The sequence below is a fragment of the Astatotilapia calliptera genome, chromosome 11, assembly GCF_900246225.1.
Source record: "Astatotilapia calliptera chromosome 11, fAstCal1.2, whole genome shotgun sequence".
Classification (NCBI taxonomy): domain Eukaryota; kingdom Metazoa; phylum Chordata; class Actinopteri; order Cichliformes; family Cichlidae; genus Astatotilapia; species Astatotilapia calliptera.
This window is the reverse complement of record NC_039312.1, coordinates 18,026,863-18,042,557: the sequence shown is the minus strand read 5'-3', so window position 1 is coordinate 18,042,557 and position 15,695 is coordinate 18,026,863. Positions and strand designations below refer to the sequence as shown.

The window sequence follows — 15,695 nt, the reverse complement described above, 5'->3', positions numbered from 1 at the left end:
CAGCTCAATCTATACACATTTGGCTGGCAGAATTGTCGCTTTATGGTTAAAAGTATTAATTAGTGATATTCTGGTATCATTAGTGTAATTTAGTGCCCGGCAGATTAATAGCATGGTGACATTTATCTTTGAAACATTATATCTTGATGTTAAATTGCAATAAAAGACCCTGTATATTCTGAGGATATGGCTGTCCAAATCTAACAGGAGATGTGGGGGGGGGGGGGGGGGGGGGGGGGGTTGACATCCATTAAGGAAATCCTTTATTGGCACATAAAAATGAGAGGCAACATTTAGCCTTACTTGCCTTTGGCAACTTAACCCATTGCCAAACATTAAAACGAACGCTATGTCAGCACTAAGGAAATATTTTTGTTTAGCCATTATAGCCCATAATTTAGCAACAAGCCCAAAACCTGATGGAAGCGTTTCAGAGCATTGTCATCACAATTTTGGACATCTATATGGCAGAATATTGCATTATTTGATTATGCATTCTTTCTCTGCCCTAAGACAAAAGCATTTCCTCTCTATATTCAATAACTCATTATGGTAATTCATTACATCGCCAATTAGTAGAGAAGCTTTATCGCTGCACTATACCATAAAGGGCAGGATTTATGTTGTCTTTGAATGTCACCCAGAGGACAGAGGACGAGCTCATCACTCAAGAAGAACAAAATAGAGAGACACAGAAAAGGGAGAAAAAATAGAGGGAAGATGAAGGGAACGATGCAGTGAGTTATCGGTTAATGAATGCATTTTCCCTGCCCATTTTCTCACAACCTTGAGAAACCTTGACAAGGAATCTTTGTCTGTATCAAACCAAAAATGAGCATATATAAAAACATAGCTTTGGTATTTCATTCAGTGAGGAGACTGTAAAAAGATATGTACAGTACGTATGTAACCTCAGAGGGATATGCCCAGCCGCAACCACCTCGCCTGCTGTCAAACAGCCCCTCAGAGGGCGATAAGCATCCATACGATCTGTGTGGGTGGCTGTCTTATTAGTGCACCTCAACCATTTCACTCAGGCATGCAGCACGAGCAACCATCTGCCACGCTGCGATCCTCTGCCCAGGCAAGTCTCTCAGGTGCCATAAAATAAAAAGTGTCCCTTTGAAGATTGGAGCAAAAAGTGCTGAGCAGATGAATAAAGTCATTTTAAAATAAATAAATATTTTTGTAACCAGGAGACCCTATACACGTCTTTAGTGTATACCCAGGTTTAAATATCGCCTTTGACCTAACCGCACAGCATTACAGAAAACAAATAATGTGATTTATTATTCAGGGTAGATTAGTATTCATAGATGCACTTAGTGCATATAAAGTATAAATATTTTATAAATATTTCTCCCCATCAGAAAATGACACAAAGCCTCAAGAACCAAATATTTCTTCTGTTTGATAATATTAATTATTTAAACTTTATGTCAAGAACTGTGTTCTAAGACAAGAAAGAAGATACAGATGTGTAGACTCTTCTATCAGTGTCTTTGTTAAAGATAAACTGACACTCCAAAACTCTCTACTGCCACCTTGTGGACTTTTAGGGAAAGAAAAAAACCCACACACAGGGGAGGTCCAAACGTCATGTGTTTACATTTTTATTTATTTCGCCAGTTGCAAAATTCAAAATTTGCCAAAAGCAGCAAGTGAGATCACACTGTTTTAAAAAAAAAAACCCAATACAGAATAAATAACAAAGAAAGCAGTGCAAAGTGCAGAAAACCCTACATGTATCAGTCAAATTAAAAAAGTTAAATCCTTATATCAGTCTCTTACAATGCGTATCACAGGGAATGTTCTTCAAAAAGAAATTCAATACAAAAAAACCCCCACAATATTTTACCATATTTATAATTACTAGTTTTTCAGTTATAACTTTTGAGCATTTGGAACGAGCAATTGGAAAGCCACAAGATGTTAGCAGTTTACACCAGGTGCATTTAAATAGCATACAGCTCCAGCAGATAGTCTTTGGGAACAATACCTATAACTCCATTCTTCTCTCCAACCCACCAGCCAAAGTTCTGATACTCCTGGAAGCACAAAGAGAAGCAGAAACAAGGAAGGAAAAAGAAGAGTGTGTTAGTGCTCCTTCATCCTAGCTGATAATATTCTGCTGAAATCAAAATTGATAAAAACAGAAGAACAAATGACGCCTTCTTTCTTTCGGCTGTTTTCCGTCCACTCTACAGTACTTATCTCCCATCAACACCTGTACACCTCCTTGCCTTCCGTTCTGCCTCTTTACCTGGTGTTAGTTTTGAGACTGCACGTTTCCCTCCACTCCACACAAAAAGCTCAGTGTGCATAAAGCACATCGCACATAAATCTGTCAAAGCGTGACAAGTAATAGCTCCAAATGGCTGTCAGCATGCTGAGATGTGAGGAGGACACTGCGAGGAGAGATCTGAGACAAGACGACAATAACTCACTCTCTCCCCTTCTTTCTCTCTCACCCCCCCCCCCCTTTCTCTTTGACCTTACATCAAAGTCTTCCCTGCGCATGAATCAAGACCGGAGATCACGTTCTGACAAGGCTGAAGGAAGACGAACCTGGACAACGTTTCACATCCAAGCCAGAACTCGGGGACAGTGAAGGGCCACATCTGTGTCCACTTATTCCCAAGACAGAGCAATGGATGTAAGCGATCATATGGTAGTATTAGACAGAGGGGGATTATGCTCACTATAGTGAGGGCTGACACTGACAGGTCTCTGGTGACGGGCCATTTATCACATCAGATAAAGACAGGCTTGACACACCGTTTCAGTATCTGTACCAGCCAAATCGATATAATGCTGTAGAAAGCTATTCGAAACATCTGAATTATTAACACTAAATTTAAATAATAATAAAAATAATAATAATAATGATAATGTTTACATAGCCACCACAGACAAACAGAAAATGTTAAATCCACTTTCCTAAAATGTAATTTCATCACATGCCCCTGGAGGCTAATATAGCAGCTTGACATGAGGTGTGTGTAAAGGAGTGTGCGTCCACATTAAGACTTCCTGCCACCAGCCTTTGAAAACAGCAACACCTCATTGTGTCGTTGGCCGGCTGACAAATAAGTCATGCTTTAGTAAGTGCTGGACGCAACATGAGAACAAATATGTAGAGCTGTGGATGACTAATGACACCACACACATCAACACAAATACCCTCGGCTAGTCAAAACAACAGTCCTGTAATTTGATTACTTTCACCAAATGAAAGAGTCCCGGTGCATTAGTTAAAACACAAAGTGTAAAACAGTGATAGGATAAAACGCTGTGCAGGCGTTGTGGCATTTTAAGCAGAGAGACCTTGCATCTCTCAGTCAGTTTGTTACTAATGGGAGGCTGGGTGTGTGTGCAGCATATCCGGTCAACACAATCGCCCTTAGTCGGGCCTTATAATCAGCTCCCAGGTCCTCCTGACTGGGGGGTCTCCCAGCTGTAACACTACAGCTATTTCTGGTCTGCAGAATGGGGGAGGGACACATTGGAGGAAGGAGAACAGTGGAAGAGGGAATGGTGGAGGGGGGGGGGGGGGGGGGGGGGGGGAGTCGGCTGTCCATTTAGCTGCAGCTGGCTGCTGCAGTCCAGACAGGTTTTATGGTCATTGCCCTCGCAGCAGGCCACAACCCCCAACACCAAGGTTTTAGCTAATGGCACTCCCAGTCTAAGTGAAAGGGCAACTTGATTCTTGGGCCTTTTCTACACACCAAGGAGAAGTCATAAACAGGCATTTGGTCAATGAGGATTGGACAGTCTGTCTGCTTTGTGCATTTGTGTCCCTCCATTAGTGTTGAAGGAACAATCTATTGATTTGGTGAAAAGAAAACCAACAGTCCTGATAATTCATTATTTAGTTTTATTGTAGTGTATTTAAAAGAGAGCGAGAGAGAGAGAGCAATTTTCTGGTCCTAGTCTCCTAAACGTGATAATAAGGTGAATTTGTCTTGAATTTTACATTGACATCATGTTCAATATAAAATTGAGAAGGGCTTTAAAAATTATTTACACATTTCAAAGGTGAAAAATAAATTTCTAGTGCTTCTTGCTATACATGGAGTTAATAATATGACTATGTAGCATATTACAATTGTATTTATTTATTTGTGCATCTCTGTTTAATGTACAGCACATGCCTCTCAAAGTTTCCCCAAGTCTTCTTTGCCTTAAAGAGCCAGTAGATGGCAGACTTGAATTTGAAAAGCAACCTGGCCCGTTGACAACAGAATGTCTCAATTGACTCCATGCTCCATAGAAACCAAACCAGACAGGAAATATTGCCCGTCTGGATGGAGTACATTTCACACATTATTTATATATATATTTTTTAAAGACAAACCACACATCTCGACGAGTATAAAATTCCACTGCTCATTTTCTGTCCAGCGTCCAAAACAAATCTTGTTAAATGTATCACAACAAAATCCAATTCAGCGTTCATACGAACCGGTTAAGTACAAAGGGGCTCCTGTTTAGTTACATAATAAAGGTAAAGAACTGCCTCTCAGTTCTCCGGCTCATGACTAGCTGACAAGCCTCGGAAATTGTGCGTCCATTACACGTCCTCACCTGCTCTGAATAGAGTGGCTGACCAGCCTGGTTTTCCTGAAAACACACATTCCTATTTGGCGAGGTGAGAGAAATTTCTGAGAGGTGCGTGTGGGCTGAAGGCTGCTCACTGCCTGGCATGGCAGTAGCGACAGCGTGCTGAAACAGTCCAGATGGAAGTGATGGAATTACGCCGTGTGCCAGCTAAGCTCGGCCTCCGCCAACAGCACTAAAACAGTTTCCGTTGTGACACAACTAATCCCCATTAGAGCGCCAGAGAAGGAACCAAGCCCAGTCTGCCTCTTACCATCAGCCTTCCACCTCTAGGCGGTGGGCCAGGTGCTGCCAGTAAAGGATCTGAATAGTCAGTTCCTCTAAGAGCTTAGAAATAACTCACTTTAGGTGGTCTGAAACCAGCCACTCGGTCTACAAACCTCTCAAACTTTTGCAGTGTGGTTGGATTTAAGGTAATACCAACTTTATCGTGCATCAAGACAAGAATCGCCACAGTTTAGCTCTGACATCTAGGGTTTAGCCTCACCATACCTTACTCAGGATGTAGATGGCATCTCCACGTTTGAAGGACAGCTCGTCTGGGTGGTCCCCTGAACAGTCCCACAAGCCTTGGTAGTAGTTCTGATAGTCTGTGCTCTTATCAACTGAAAAAGAAAAAAAAAAAAAAAAAAGCAAGGTGATGACAGATCGGCGCTTTATTTTCTAGCCAGAGTAATCCTTCTAGATGTACAGATTTCACACAGCAATTACTTGTTAGTTTGAACCGAACCTACAGGGGGCAGCCAAGAGCCTACGGCAGAATTTGGTTGGATCAAAAACCAAATCAAGAAGGTCAGCAGTGTCCCAGTTACCTAATAAATTCTCATTAAAAAAATAATAATAATAATTTTGGGGTGTATTGTTTGTGCATTATTTTTTAATCACAAAGTAATGCACAAAGAGAAATGTAAAAGCTGGGCACTGCTTTCAGAATTAAAAAGAAAATAGTGGTGTTTAGTAGTAAAATGTACAATGACAACTAACTACTATGTAGTGCAGTGCATTAGTATGCTGGATTCAACTGGTTTGTAGTTTGAAACCAAGACACAGCTAGTGTTTTAGCAGCTGGGGTTTCCACTTCTGAGCAAGTCTGTTTTTAAAGTCTATAAAGCTGGCCATTCTGAGTCGTGTGGTGAGACTTGGTGGTTAGTAACTGGAAGTTTGCTCAAATGTGCAGAGCAGACAGAGGCAGATCGTTTTTGGAGGAAAGGTATCAGCTATTTACAGAACTATAACATGCTAGTTATTGTAAAAGGAACTTGGCCAACTAGGCTGAAGTTATTTCCAGTATTGTGCTAACTTTCAGTTGCACTCCTTCACGAGAACTTCCTCTGCGTATGTCACTTCTTCATAGCTGTTAGGTTTCATTTGCTGTGTGTACGTGTCACAAAAAGGCAGATCACATTTAAAGTTTCTTCTGTCTATTTAAAAACTTCCTACATTCTAATTCACTAAATATACCACATTGGATTGAGATAAGCACAAATGTCAGTGCTTTGTGTACCTGCAGCAGGAGGAGGAACAGGTTTGCTTGCCGGCTCAATTTTTGGAGGACGAGGCTTTGCTACAGCCGGAACTTCTTCTTCTGGAGAAACAAAACGATATAAAAAATAAAATCAGATCAAATCAAACAAGATCCACGCACTTTGTTCCCATTCTCTAACATGATAGAGGCTATCATTGTCATGTAACACATGGTCAGACCTGGAAGCTCTTCGTAGATGTCTTCATCGATTGGCTGAGCTATAGTCCCTACGTCATCGTACATTTCCTGTTCCTCGTCGTCTTCTGGGATGATGCCCGACATGTCTACAAACAGGAGAGCAAAATTAGTTTTATTGCATAAATGCAGATTTTCTTTCCCCAGTAGGTGCTACTAACTTTAAAGAGCATAATAAATGGTTTGTTTTTTTTTATGAATGGCAAAGTTCAAACCTTTCAAAACAAAGTCTATCTGTTTCACCCACTCTTCCGCCTCCTTCGGTGATGACGCACAAAACTGTCATGAAAGGGGGAAGAGAAATGAATGTGAATGTGCAATAAGCTCTACATATATTAATTAACATAAGCAAATAATATTGCATTTATGCATAGTAAAATGTTCCACATGGAAGAGTCTGAATGTTAGAAACACTCTGGGTTGAGCTACTGCAAAGGCAGTAGTGTCAAATGGAAAAGCATTAAAATAAAGATTTACTGAAGTGCATGGATAGACACACTGTGCCAAGTTTTAAACATGTCACGTCTCAAGTTTGTATTTGGTTTTGGTTATTTCAGTTTAACAGCATTTTAAAAAAGGCAACGACTGAAAGAAACTCGAGCAGCCATCGAGAGATGAGCGTACCTGATAGACGCGCTTGTCTGGGGCCAAAATTTCAAAGCAGCAGTCTTTCTTCGAGTCCTTGCGCAAGGTGTTGTTCATTTTGACACCGTACCCATCGATACTGAACTCACCCTTCTGCTGCTTGTCTGGTTTAGAAAATTAAAGCATCATCATTATTGGTGCAGATGCAATAAATGCATCAATACTGTTAAAAAGGGGGGGGGGGGATTATTCACCCACTTAAAAATGAAGAAAGTACCTTTCTCACTGCCGTAATAGTAGAAGGTGTGATGGCTCAGAGCACACCATCTCTTCTGCCACTCAGTACCAAAAAAGCTGTGATCTGTGAAGGGAGAGAACCACATGCACAGAGAATTTTCCAGTGTGTTTTGATGGCTGTAAGCGTTGTGATTTTTATATATAGAAGGGACAGAAATACCTGAACTGTAAAGAAAATGTGTATTAGATTACAGTCTTTATTTAGGGTATTGTGTGCAACACAGTAGAGTCAACTAACTTTTTGCAGATTTTTGGTGTTTTGCATTATGTAAGATTCTTTGTAAAGGTTAAAAAACAAAAAAGCCTTCTTTTTGTTCGCATCTGATAAAAAGCCAATTTAAAAAACACTGGCCCAAGGATATTTGAGAGCTTGCATATTTCAGTAACCAGGCAGCCTCCTTTTCCTTTACAGTTTTTCCCCCTTAGGAAAGCTGCCTTGTACATATCTTATAATCAGAGCACCAACCCTTTCTGCGCTTCTCAAGATATCCTGCTTTAAAGACAGATGGCAGGTCCTGGGCCGCCACAGGTGGGGACTGCTGGGAACCTGGAAAAAGAATTAAGGAAATCCAAATATGTGACCCGTCATCATTGCTGCTGAATCCTTAATAACTGACTGTTGTTTTTTGTGGCGGGGGTCTTAAAGTTAAACATGACCAGAAGGTTTATGAGCTACTTTGCTATCATGCATTTGTTTAACCGATATTAAATTGAATAGCAAAGCCACTCTGAGTAATATTTTACTCTCACTGGAGAAGGTTTCCCTTGCCCTGTCTAACTTCAAATATTCAAATGCCGTGTCAAAGTTGCATTGTGTGAAAGAGCAGCCATAAAACTGGCAGCTGCTTATAGGCCATAAAACCCAGTCCCCCAATCACCATTTCATAAGGATTTCCCTGATACTCTGTGGTGGGAAAAAAGGGGGGGCAAAAACAAAACTGCAAATGCAAAAATCTGTCACAGTTTGGATAATGGAATAAACAGGATTAAAGCTAGTGTTTATCGGGGAATGTTTTTGTGTCATAACCTGCAGCCACAGCAGTAATTTTAAGCCCCTAGACTGTGGCTGAGAGAGCAATAAAGTGTGCTTTAGCCATCAAAGGGGAGGGGTGAGGGAGGTGGTAGGAGTAGCAGTTGTGCACCCAAATTGCTTCCCAAGTATGTTGCCAAGTTACAGTTGGAATGTCTCACTCATTGTGCCACTCAAAGTCGCTTTCTCCAAGGAGCCAGAGCAAAGATCTGTATACTTTCCTGCCAACACTGAGCTTTCGGTGCTCTAATCCGCAGCTTGCGAGCAGTTAGCGAGTCAACTCTGTTTGTCTGCTAAGTGTTTGTGGCTCACCTTCGAAACCATCATCATCCTTGTCCGTGCGCTCTGACTGCAGCGACCCCCCGTCGTTGTTGCTGTCAACTTCCTCCTCGTCATCAGAGTCATTTCCACCTACTGCAGTAAACACAGAGGGCTGTGAAGTAACTGCACACAGTGTAACACAGAAGTTGCCATTGTGTGGTGTTAGAGGTGTTATGTGGCCAGTTTATTATGAAATGCGACTCTTTTTGCCCTTGCTTTTTCAAATTTGTGGGATAAGTTTGTAATCGACTTGTGAGCCTTCGCATTAATGTCATGACATCTTGTGGTCAGTCATGACCCCCATTGGGTACCAGTTTTAAAAACACACCTACAGGATTATTCAGCAGACAGGCAACTTACCTTTGTCCTTAAACTCTTGTGGAAAACTGTTTGGGAGAAAAAGACAGCAAATAAAATTAATCACAACAACTTATGCACCTGCAAAGCAAATCAAAACTGGAGTATTTTGATGTATGCTGGTTCCAGTCATGAGTCATACCCTTGCTTGACCTCCTTTATCCTCTTGATGAAGGCTTCCCTCTTCTCTTTCGCCTTCTTGCTTAGATTTTCTGCCTTCAACCCATCAATGAGGTAGTTTTCGAGATCTGAACAGCACAAGAGGTAAAACATTAACATGTTCTGATGGCTGATAGCAGTCAAGTGGCCACACCACTGATGGACATCCACAACATAAACAAAGGAGCAGTTTGCAGCTTTGACGTCCAGCTCATGCCTCAGGTTTGAGACATGAAGCGAGTTGTTTTTTGGGGTTTTTTTTAATGAAATGCAAGCACAACCGTCGATTTGAGTGAATATAGCAGAAAAAAGGGGGGAAACTATGCTTCCTCTTTTTAAAAAGCAGTTTGTTATATACGAGACTTAAAGTAAAACAAGTCTTTATAAAATGCGGAAATAAACTCTCCTCTACTCCAAAGGCAACTATGAATCAACAGTTTTACCTGAAATGAGCGTCGTTAACTCCTCGGGGATCGCACGCATTCTTACCGCAGTTTCCAGCCTGAAGCGATTGAGCGTCCAGCCTGAGGAAGGGAAACTCTAGCCTGCGCGACACGGAAGCAGCAGCTCGGGCTCGAAGATATACGGAAGTTAATCTGCTAATTATTTATCAGTGACCACACAGTTCCGCTGCAGGACAAACACTCAGAGCCGCCTGCTCGGTGTTCGGCGTTCACAGACGTTGACGTTTATTGGCCTTTATTTATTTTTTGACTGCCACCGTAGACAGGAAATTGATGCTTTAATGGAGCAACGGGTCTTTACGGAATAATAAAGTCCGAGCATAACGCCGCGATCATACTGTTGATTGATTCCAGATCATATTTTTGGCACTTAAGTCTGCTCTCTACGGCTGACTCGCTGAACACATTAGGGGCGTCTTTTGTTTTACAGCGATGCAAGCTTTGAGTCTATGAATATGTCAGGGCTGTAATCCAAAACAGGGATCATTAATAGATTAAAAAGTCAATCATATAATGCTGAATGCTTCTGTGCCAGCTTCCTCAGATGTTTCACGGGAGTCTGTGCTACTTCTGCTGCACTGCTTTGTACTCTGACTATATATTTGACATTTTAAAAAGGAAGAAGAAACAACAAATGCAGGTTATTTTAAAAGAAAACGATAGAACCAGGAAAGAATGACTTCTTACATCAAGTTAAGTCAGCGCCTCTGGTGCATTTACGGAAAATGGCCTTTTCTTTTTGTTTTGTCACATTGTTTATAAAGATGTCAGTCATTTATTCGTCTTTTTTGACAGGCGGTATCACCCAATCTGGGTTAAAAGACTGAGCCTTTGAACTGTATACTCTGTTGTTTTGGAGGAAGGAGACAGAAGTGTCGAGGCGTTTGTGGCACAGCTTTAGTCTCAGGTGTTGGCTTGGCTGCAGGTAGCTGTGCTGCCACAGCCAGTCAGACTCTGCAAACAGATCATATGATCATTAAACAAGGATTTTTGTTCAGAATCACGATTGAATTTCTCAGTATTAGAGTTGTTACAAATCATAACGCAAAATTAAACCTTTTCCACGTTTTCTGACGTCACTTCCTGTTTCTCTTCATCCGAGCAGCCAGCACGTTGTTTATGAGCCTCTAATGCTCTGCGGCCATTCAAAACCTGACCCCCTCCTGACCTGCCGGTAGTTCCTCCCAGCTTTAGAGGAGAGCCGCTTTGACCTCTGACCTCTGTGTGCCTCTGTGTGCCAGCGCATGTGTGCGAGCAAGGGGAGGGCTCTTACAGGCAAAGCCATGTATCTAGTTTCCATAAAGCTCTATCTTACTTGCCTGTAGTCTCAAAAACAGCCCAACGCCTTTGGTTCCTTCCCCTTTTATCACACTCATTACAGGGGTCGCAATCCACCGAGTGCACACTGCACTCTAGCTGTTTAACATGCAAAACACGGATTAATTCATAGTTTAGTTTATCGTTTTTGTATAATAAGATACTTTATTTGGTGAGTGTAAAATTAAAGGTGGGAGATGATCATGTGGACCATTGTTGTGCTTTTAGAAAAGGAGGTGTTGCTTGGTTAACACTGGATCTACAGTTATGAGTCCACGTCCGACTGCTTCTGGGCCTACTGGGTTTAATATTAGGCTTTCACGATTTTGTCCTTGTTCTCAAAACATGCAGAATCAGCATCACTTTGAACCATTTTCAGGAGGACGAGCAGTTCACCGCCTCACCTCACATTCGTTTTTATTAATGCTATGAGGCGCTTAGCGTGCGGTCGAAAACGCAGAGTGAGTGTGTGTGTGTGTGTGTGTGTGTGTGTGTGTGTGTGTGTGTGTGTGTGTGTGTGTGTGTGTGTGTGTGTGTGTGTGTGTGTGTGTGTGTGTGTGTGTGTGCAAGTACACTGAGCATATAAATGAATATCTGCCGCCTGGGGACTGTTTTCAGAATTATTAATCACTGTGGTGGTTAATTTTATATAGCACCGAAGAATGACTTTGGTTTTTCACCAAACATTTTTTTTAATTCTAAACAGTAAATAATGTATATGAAAAATGGGAGTTGGATGGAGGTGGGGCCCTTGTGGAAAAAGCGTCTTTAAGTCGAGCAGAGGATCAACTGGTCGGTGTGAGAAATTCCTTTAGCATTAAACGGGGTCGAACTGCCTTTGATCCAGACCAACATAAATTTACCTCAATTTCATGATGATTTACTAAAAAAATAATAATAAACTGTTCATATACATAAATACCTTCAGCCGTTTGACTGATATGTGACCATTGTTCGCAGTCGAATCCGTTTTATAGTTACATCATCCAATTAATTTATAGGCTCAGTTACATAAATTTATATATCAATTTGGAAAAAATGCCTTACGTCTGCTGCTTTGAATGAGTCCTACTTAATTTTACATCATAAAAAGTTTTGAAAACCACAATGGGGCAAGGCGCACGTCTTAATTCAAAGAGATTGTATTACATTGCGGCTCGGGCTATAAACAAGCACCCTCAGTCCTGTGAGTTTTATAGGCAATAAAACGTAATTAGAAAGCCAGGAAAAGTCATAGCTTTTGGCCTGGGACTCCTAGCAGGCAATTCACACAGCAAATTTTCTTTTTCTGCGTTTAAGTATGGAGAGGCAATGAATCTCTCGCAGTGCTCCTTTTTGTGTGTGTCTTTTTGTGGACTATATGCTACCAGACCCACGGCCACGCTGGAAAAATTCTCTCAGCACAATCTATGAACATAAAAATGTAATACAGCAACAAAAATTACACATTTATACAGCTTCTATTTTAATTTTAGTTTATATGTGTTCAGTGCATTCACAGGCTAATTAATTTAATGGTAAAATAATCCTTTTATATTAAAAGCTTATATTGTTTTTTCTCATTTTTGAGAATTCATTTCATTTTATGGCTGATGCTCTTAATAATTTTCATTTATTGAGGTAAAATCAATAAGCTCTCTAGAGTTGCTTATTGTGGGCATATAGTGAGAAAAAAACCCAAAACGCATCTGAGTTCAATCAATGTAAAATTTTATTTCAATAAAAATATTGTGCTCAATTATAGTCCAAATCCATATAAAAATAAATGTGCACTGTGTCTTCTACCAGCCTACTTTAACAGTCCATACAGGCAACAAAAAAAAAGAAAAAAAGCTTTGCTTATTTCGCTTTAACTTACCTCATCTATTAAAAATTTCCACCCTGACGCCCTAAACTATAGAGCACAACCGTCTGAGTTACAAATACCAAAGTCGAAACATTTCAATAACTCAGGTTTTGCAGGTCGATTGTTGTGAGTGTTTCTGAGAAGAGGTCGAAAGTCTCGCAGGGTAAAGGCAGGGGACTTTGAGCTGATTCTGACAAACTCGGTGAGAAAGAGGGCGAGGATGAGAAAACTTGGAAATCCCGAAATGAGGCGTCCAGGTCCGGGGAATCGTCATTGTTCGGGCCTATTGTGGACACGCAGATGGGCACAATGGCTGACGGGTTTGGAAAATGTTTCAGATTTTTCTCATTGCTGGTCAGAGGGGTAACAGTTGGGCTTTGGCTCTCTCCATTGTTCTGACAGTCTTGTGAAGTCAACGTATTCTGGTGGAAATACCTCTCCCTCTCAAAGAGCGTCCCGGCGGCGCTGCCCTCTGTAGCCTGCTCCAACTCGTCCTCCGGCCCGTCGTCCAGGCAGGCGTATTTCCCCTCGCTGTCCCTGTTTTCCTTGCTGTGAGTCTGCCTCTTGTGCTTCATCCGCCTGTTCTGAAACCACACTTTCACCTGCTTCTCCGTTAAATCCAGCAAAGCAGCTATTTCCACTCGCCTCGGTCTGCACAGGTATTTGTTAAAATGAAACTCCTTCTCCAGCTCCAGAAGTTGGGTGTTGGTGTACGCAGTCCTCAGCCTCCTTGATGGCCCTCCATCGCCAGCACCACTCTCTGGTGTATCAGGTGAACCTAAAATAAATAAACAATTTAAATAAATTATTAATAGAAAATCCACTGCAAATATAATAATTTAAAACATTCGTAACAGGGGTGTGTTTGGAGGGGAGAAAAAGCGCTATGGGGTGAAACTTGTGGCAAGCAAACACCAGGACTGGGAAGATTTATGGGCCCCAGGCAGAATATGATGGGTCTGCGTGGACAAGACAGGACGGAGGGTGAAGATTAATGAACATGCCAGCTGCTGGCCCGTGTAAGAATAATCTATCACTCTCCATTACTGTCAAACATTAGCACTCTTACACTGCATCACAAGTCAGTGCGTTACTTGATGAGATTAAGAATACTTAAATCAAAATCCTAGACTGGCTCAGAAGGGACGCCCACGCTGCACAAGGCCCCAGGATGGAGCTACTTGCAGAGGGAGAATCCTCAGACAATAAGGAGCCTTTTTTACATGGAGGTTATTAATCATCATGTCTTGCCTTGGGGGGAGAAGTAGAGTGGCGAGGAGTCATCCGTCGTCGCAGCAGGAGCAGCAGCAGGAGCAGAAGAAGATGAAGAAGCAGAAGCAGCCTGGTTCCTCTTGATGCTTTTTTTCTCCTTCATCCACGGGTACTCCGGGGGTAGGGACACAGCCTGTAGCGGGCTGAAGCCCTTCTGAGCCTGCTTGGAGCGGCTGTGGCGTGGGTGGACGCTCGGGTTCAGGCCGGGGATGGTCTGCTCAAAAGGAGGAGGAATCAGTGTCGACTGTGAAAGCGCTGAGCTCTTGATTGATGAACTTTGAAATGCATCACCGACAGGGTTAGTGAAAGATGTCAGGCACTCAGCGAGCGACGGCTGGCTGTTGATAAAACCACTTTCTCGCCCAAATTCGTAATTCATCTCCTCCTGCTTGTCTCGGAAAGCTCGGGGGTATTCAGAGGAGGGAAGAATTATAAAGATAAAATATATCTCTCTATATATAAATATATGTTTGCGAGGTTTCTTTTTGATAAACTACTTAACTGGTTATAGTCATAGGGAGACCTCTGCCATAAACTATTGCTTTCAGGAGGACATGGTCGGAATTAGACCGTGCTGCTTGTCACATGATTGCATCTGCCCAATGACAATTTGGGTTTTTTATCAAAAGAAGCCACTGTCCCCTATGATTGATCGAGAAAGTCTGAGAGGTAACGCCTCATTCCGGGGGTAGGGGTTGCTTTATTTACACATTTTTTCCCTCCTCTTCTCAGTTTGTCCACCACTGCCTAACCGCCCCCCCACTCCCACCTTACAGCACCCCGAAAATGCACCACAAAGCCGTGCACGTCTGCCACGGGAGCGCGCGCCCGTGCGAGCTTGCAGTTCACGAGTGTTTATGGGCATTTATTTCCAGCATGGCGCGCCGCAAATCATTGCAGCAGTCACATTTGTGCCTCATAATACCAAGACGCCCACAGTCGTTATCTCTGGCCGAGACGTTAATCTTGAGAGTTTCTTGAGGATTGACTAGAAAAGGAAAGGAAAGGAAAGGAAAGGAAAGGAAAGGAAAGGAAAGGAAAGGAAAGGAAAGGAAAGGAAAGGAAAGGCAGCACCAGACACAGCAACATGTCCTCCCCTCCCCCACCGCCCAAACTACAGAGAGAGAGAGAGAGAAAAGAGACAAATTAATTTTCATATTTTAGTCTGATTTTGCATCGATTACATTTTAATCCCCAAATTATTTAACCTTTGATTGGCAGCGTTAGATTTAAAGTCTAAATAAAAATGTGATGTATAAATTATTTGAAGTGTGTTTGTGTGTCTGTGTCAAGGTAAGAAAGCATCTTGGTAATTTAACGTGCATTTGTCACCGTTTTACAGTTTATTGCTCCCTTCCCCTCGTCCAGTTTCGTTCATTTTATATCACCTATTGGGATAATGTTGACCTTAGCCGGCATCCATACATTTCAGCATTATTGGTTATAACATAGGGGAGAGCAGAAATGATTTGCCACTGCACTGTGAAGCTTAGGAAAGGTGGGGATCTGATGGCTGTTTATTGCTCAGGCTCTAAACAAAGAGCCCTGGTAGCCCGTGCGTGATCAATCTTTCTCGCCAAAAGGTCTGACAGCTCCCTGCCCTAAGAACACATTTAAACCATCTAACACTCCCTTGGATCATATGTGGCCAGGAAGAGGACGACCTCTCTGTGAGCTGCAGGATGAGTTTTCAATTTAGAAAGGTCG

General features: G+C 42.0%; 2 protein-coding genes across 3 annotated transcripts; both read right to left on the bottom strand.

Annotated features, from left to right (window-relative positions):
• Window positions 1–1,597: 1,597 nt before the first annotated feature.
• Window positions 1,598–9,756, bottom strand: skap2 (src kinase associated phosphoprotein 2). Its single transcript, XM_026185757.1, has 12 exons — window positions 9,533–9,756; window positions 9,073–9,178; window positions 8,934–8,959; window positions 8,565–8,666; window positions 7,689–7,769; window positions 7,203–7,286; window positions 6,965–7,089; window positions 6,556–6,619; window positions 6,325–6,429; window positions 6,125–6,205; window positions 5,113–5,225; window positions 1,598–2,048 (listed from the first exon to the last, which is right to left on the bottom strand). The coding sequence occupies exons 1-12, from the start codon at window positions 9,570–9,572 to the stop codon at window positions 1,956–1,958; spliced, it is 1,020 nt and encodes a 339-aa protein (XP_026041542.1). The 5' UTR covers window positions 9,573–9,756; the 3' UTR covers window positions 1,598–1,955.
• Window positions 9,757–12,606: 2,850 nt separating this feature from the next.
• hoxa2b (homeobox A2b) lies at window positions 12,607–14,775 on the bottom strand. 2 transcript variants are annotated; one of them, XM_026184653.1, is made up of 3 exons: window positions 14,284–14,775; window positions 13,968–14,202; window positions 12,607–13,494 (listed from the first exon to the last, which is right to left on the bottom strand). In XM_026184653.1, exons 1-3 carry the CDS (start codon window positions 14,365–14,367, stop codon window positions 12,812–12,814), a joined length of 1,002 nt encoding a protein of 333 aa, XP_026040438.1. In that variant the 5' UTR covers window positions 14,368–14,775; the 3' UTR covers window positions 12,607–12,811. The 2 variants fall into 2 exon arrangements, with proteins under 2 accessions (XP_026040438.1, XP_026040437.1); XM_026184652.1 differs by having other exon boundaries at window positions 13,968–14,775.
• Between the last annotated feature and the right edge of the window lie 920 nt (window positions 14,776–15,695).

What these genes read in the sequence shown, in the direction of transcription:
- skap2 (XM_026185757.1), bottom strand. Translation starts at nt 9,572, where the DNA reads ATGCGTGCGATCCCCGAGGAGTTAACGACGCTCATTTCAG. An exon ending in ACAAGAGTTTAAGGACAAAG is followed by an intron (nt 8,667 to 8,933) that starts GTAAGTTGCCTG and finishes TGTTTACTGCAG; the next exon opens with TAGGTGGAAATGACTCTGAT. An exon ending in CAGACAAGCGCGTCTATCAG is followed by an intron (nt 6,620 to 6,964) that starts GTACGCTCATCT and finishes CTTTCATGACAG; the next exon opens with TTTTGTGCGTCATCACCGAA.
- hoxa2b (XM_026184652.1), bottom strand. Translation starts at nt 14,367, where the DNA reads ATGAATTACGAATTTGGGCGAGAAAGTGGTTTTATCAACAGCCAGCCG. An exon ending in ACTCTACTTCTCCCCCCAAG is followed by an intron (nt 13,495 to 13,967) that starts GCAAGACATGAT and finishes TATTTATTTTAG; the next exon opens with GTTCACCTGATACACCAGAG.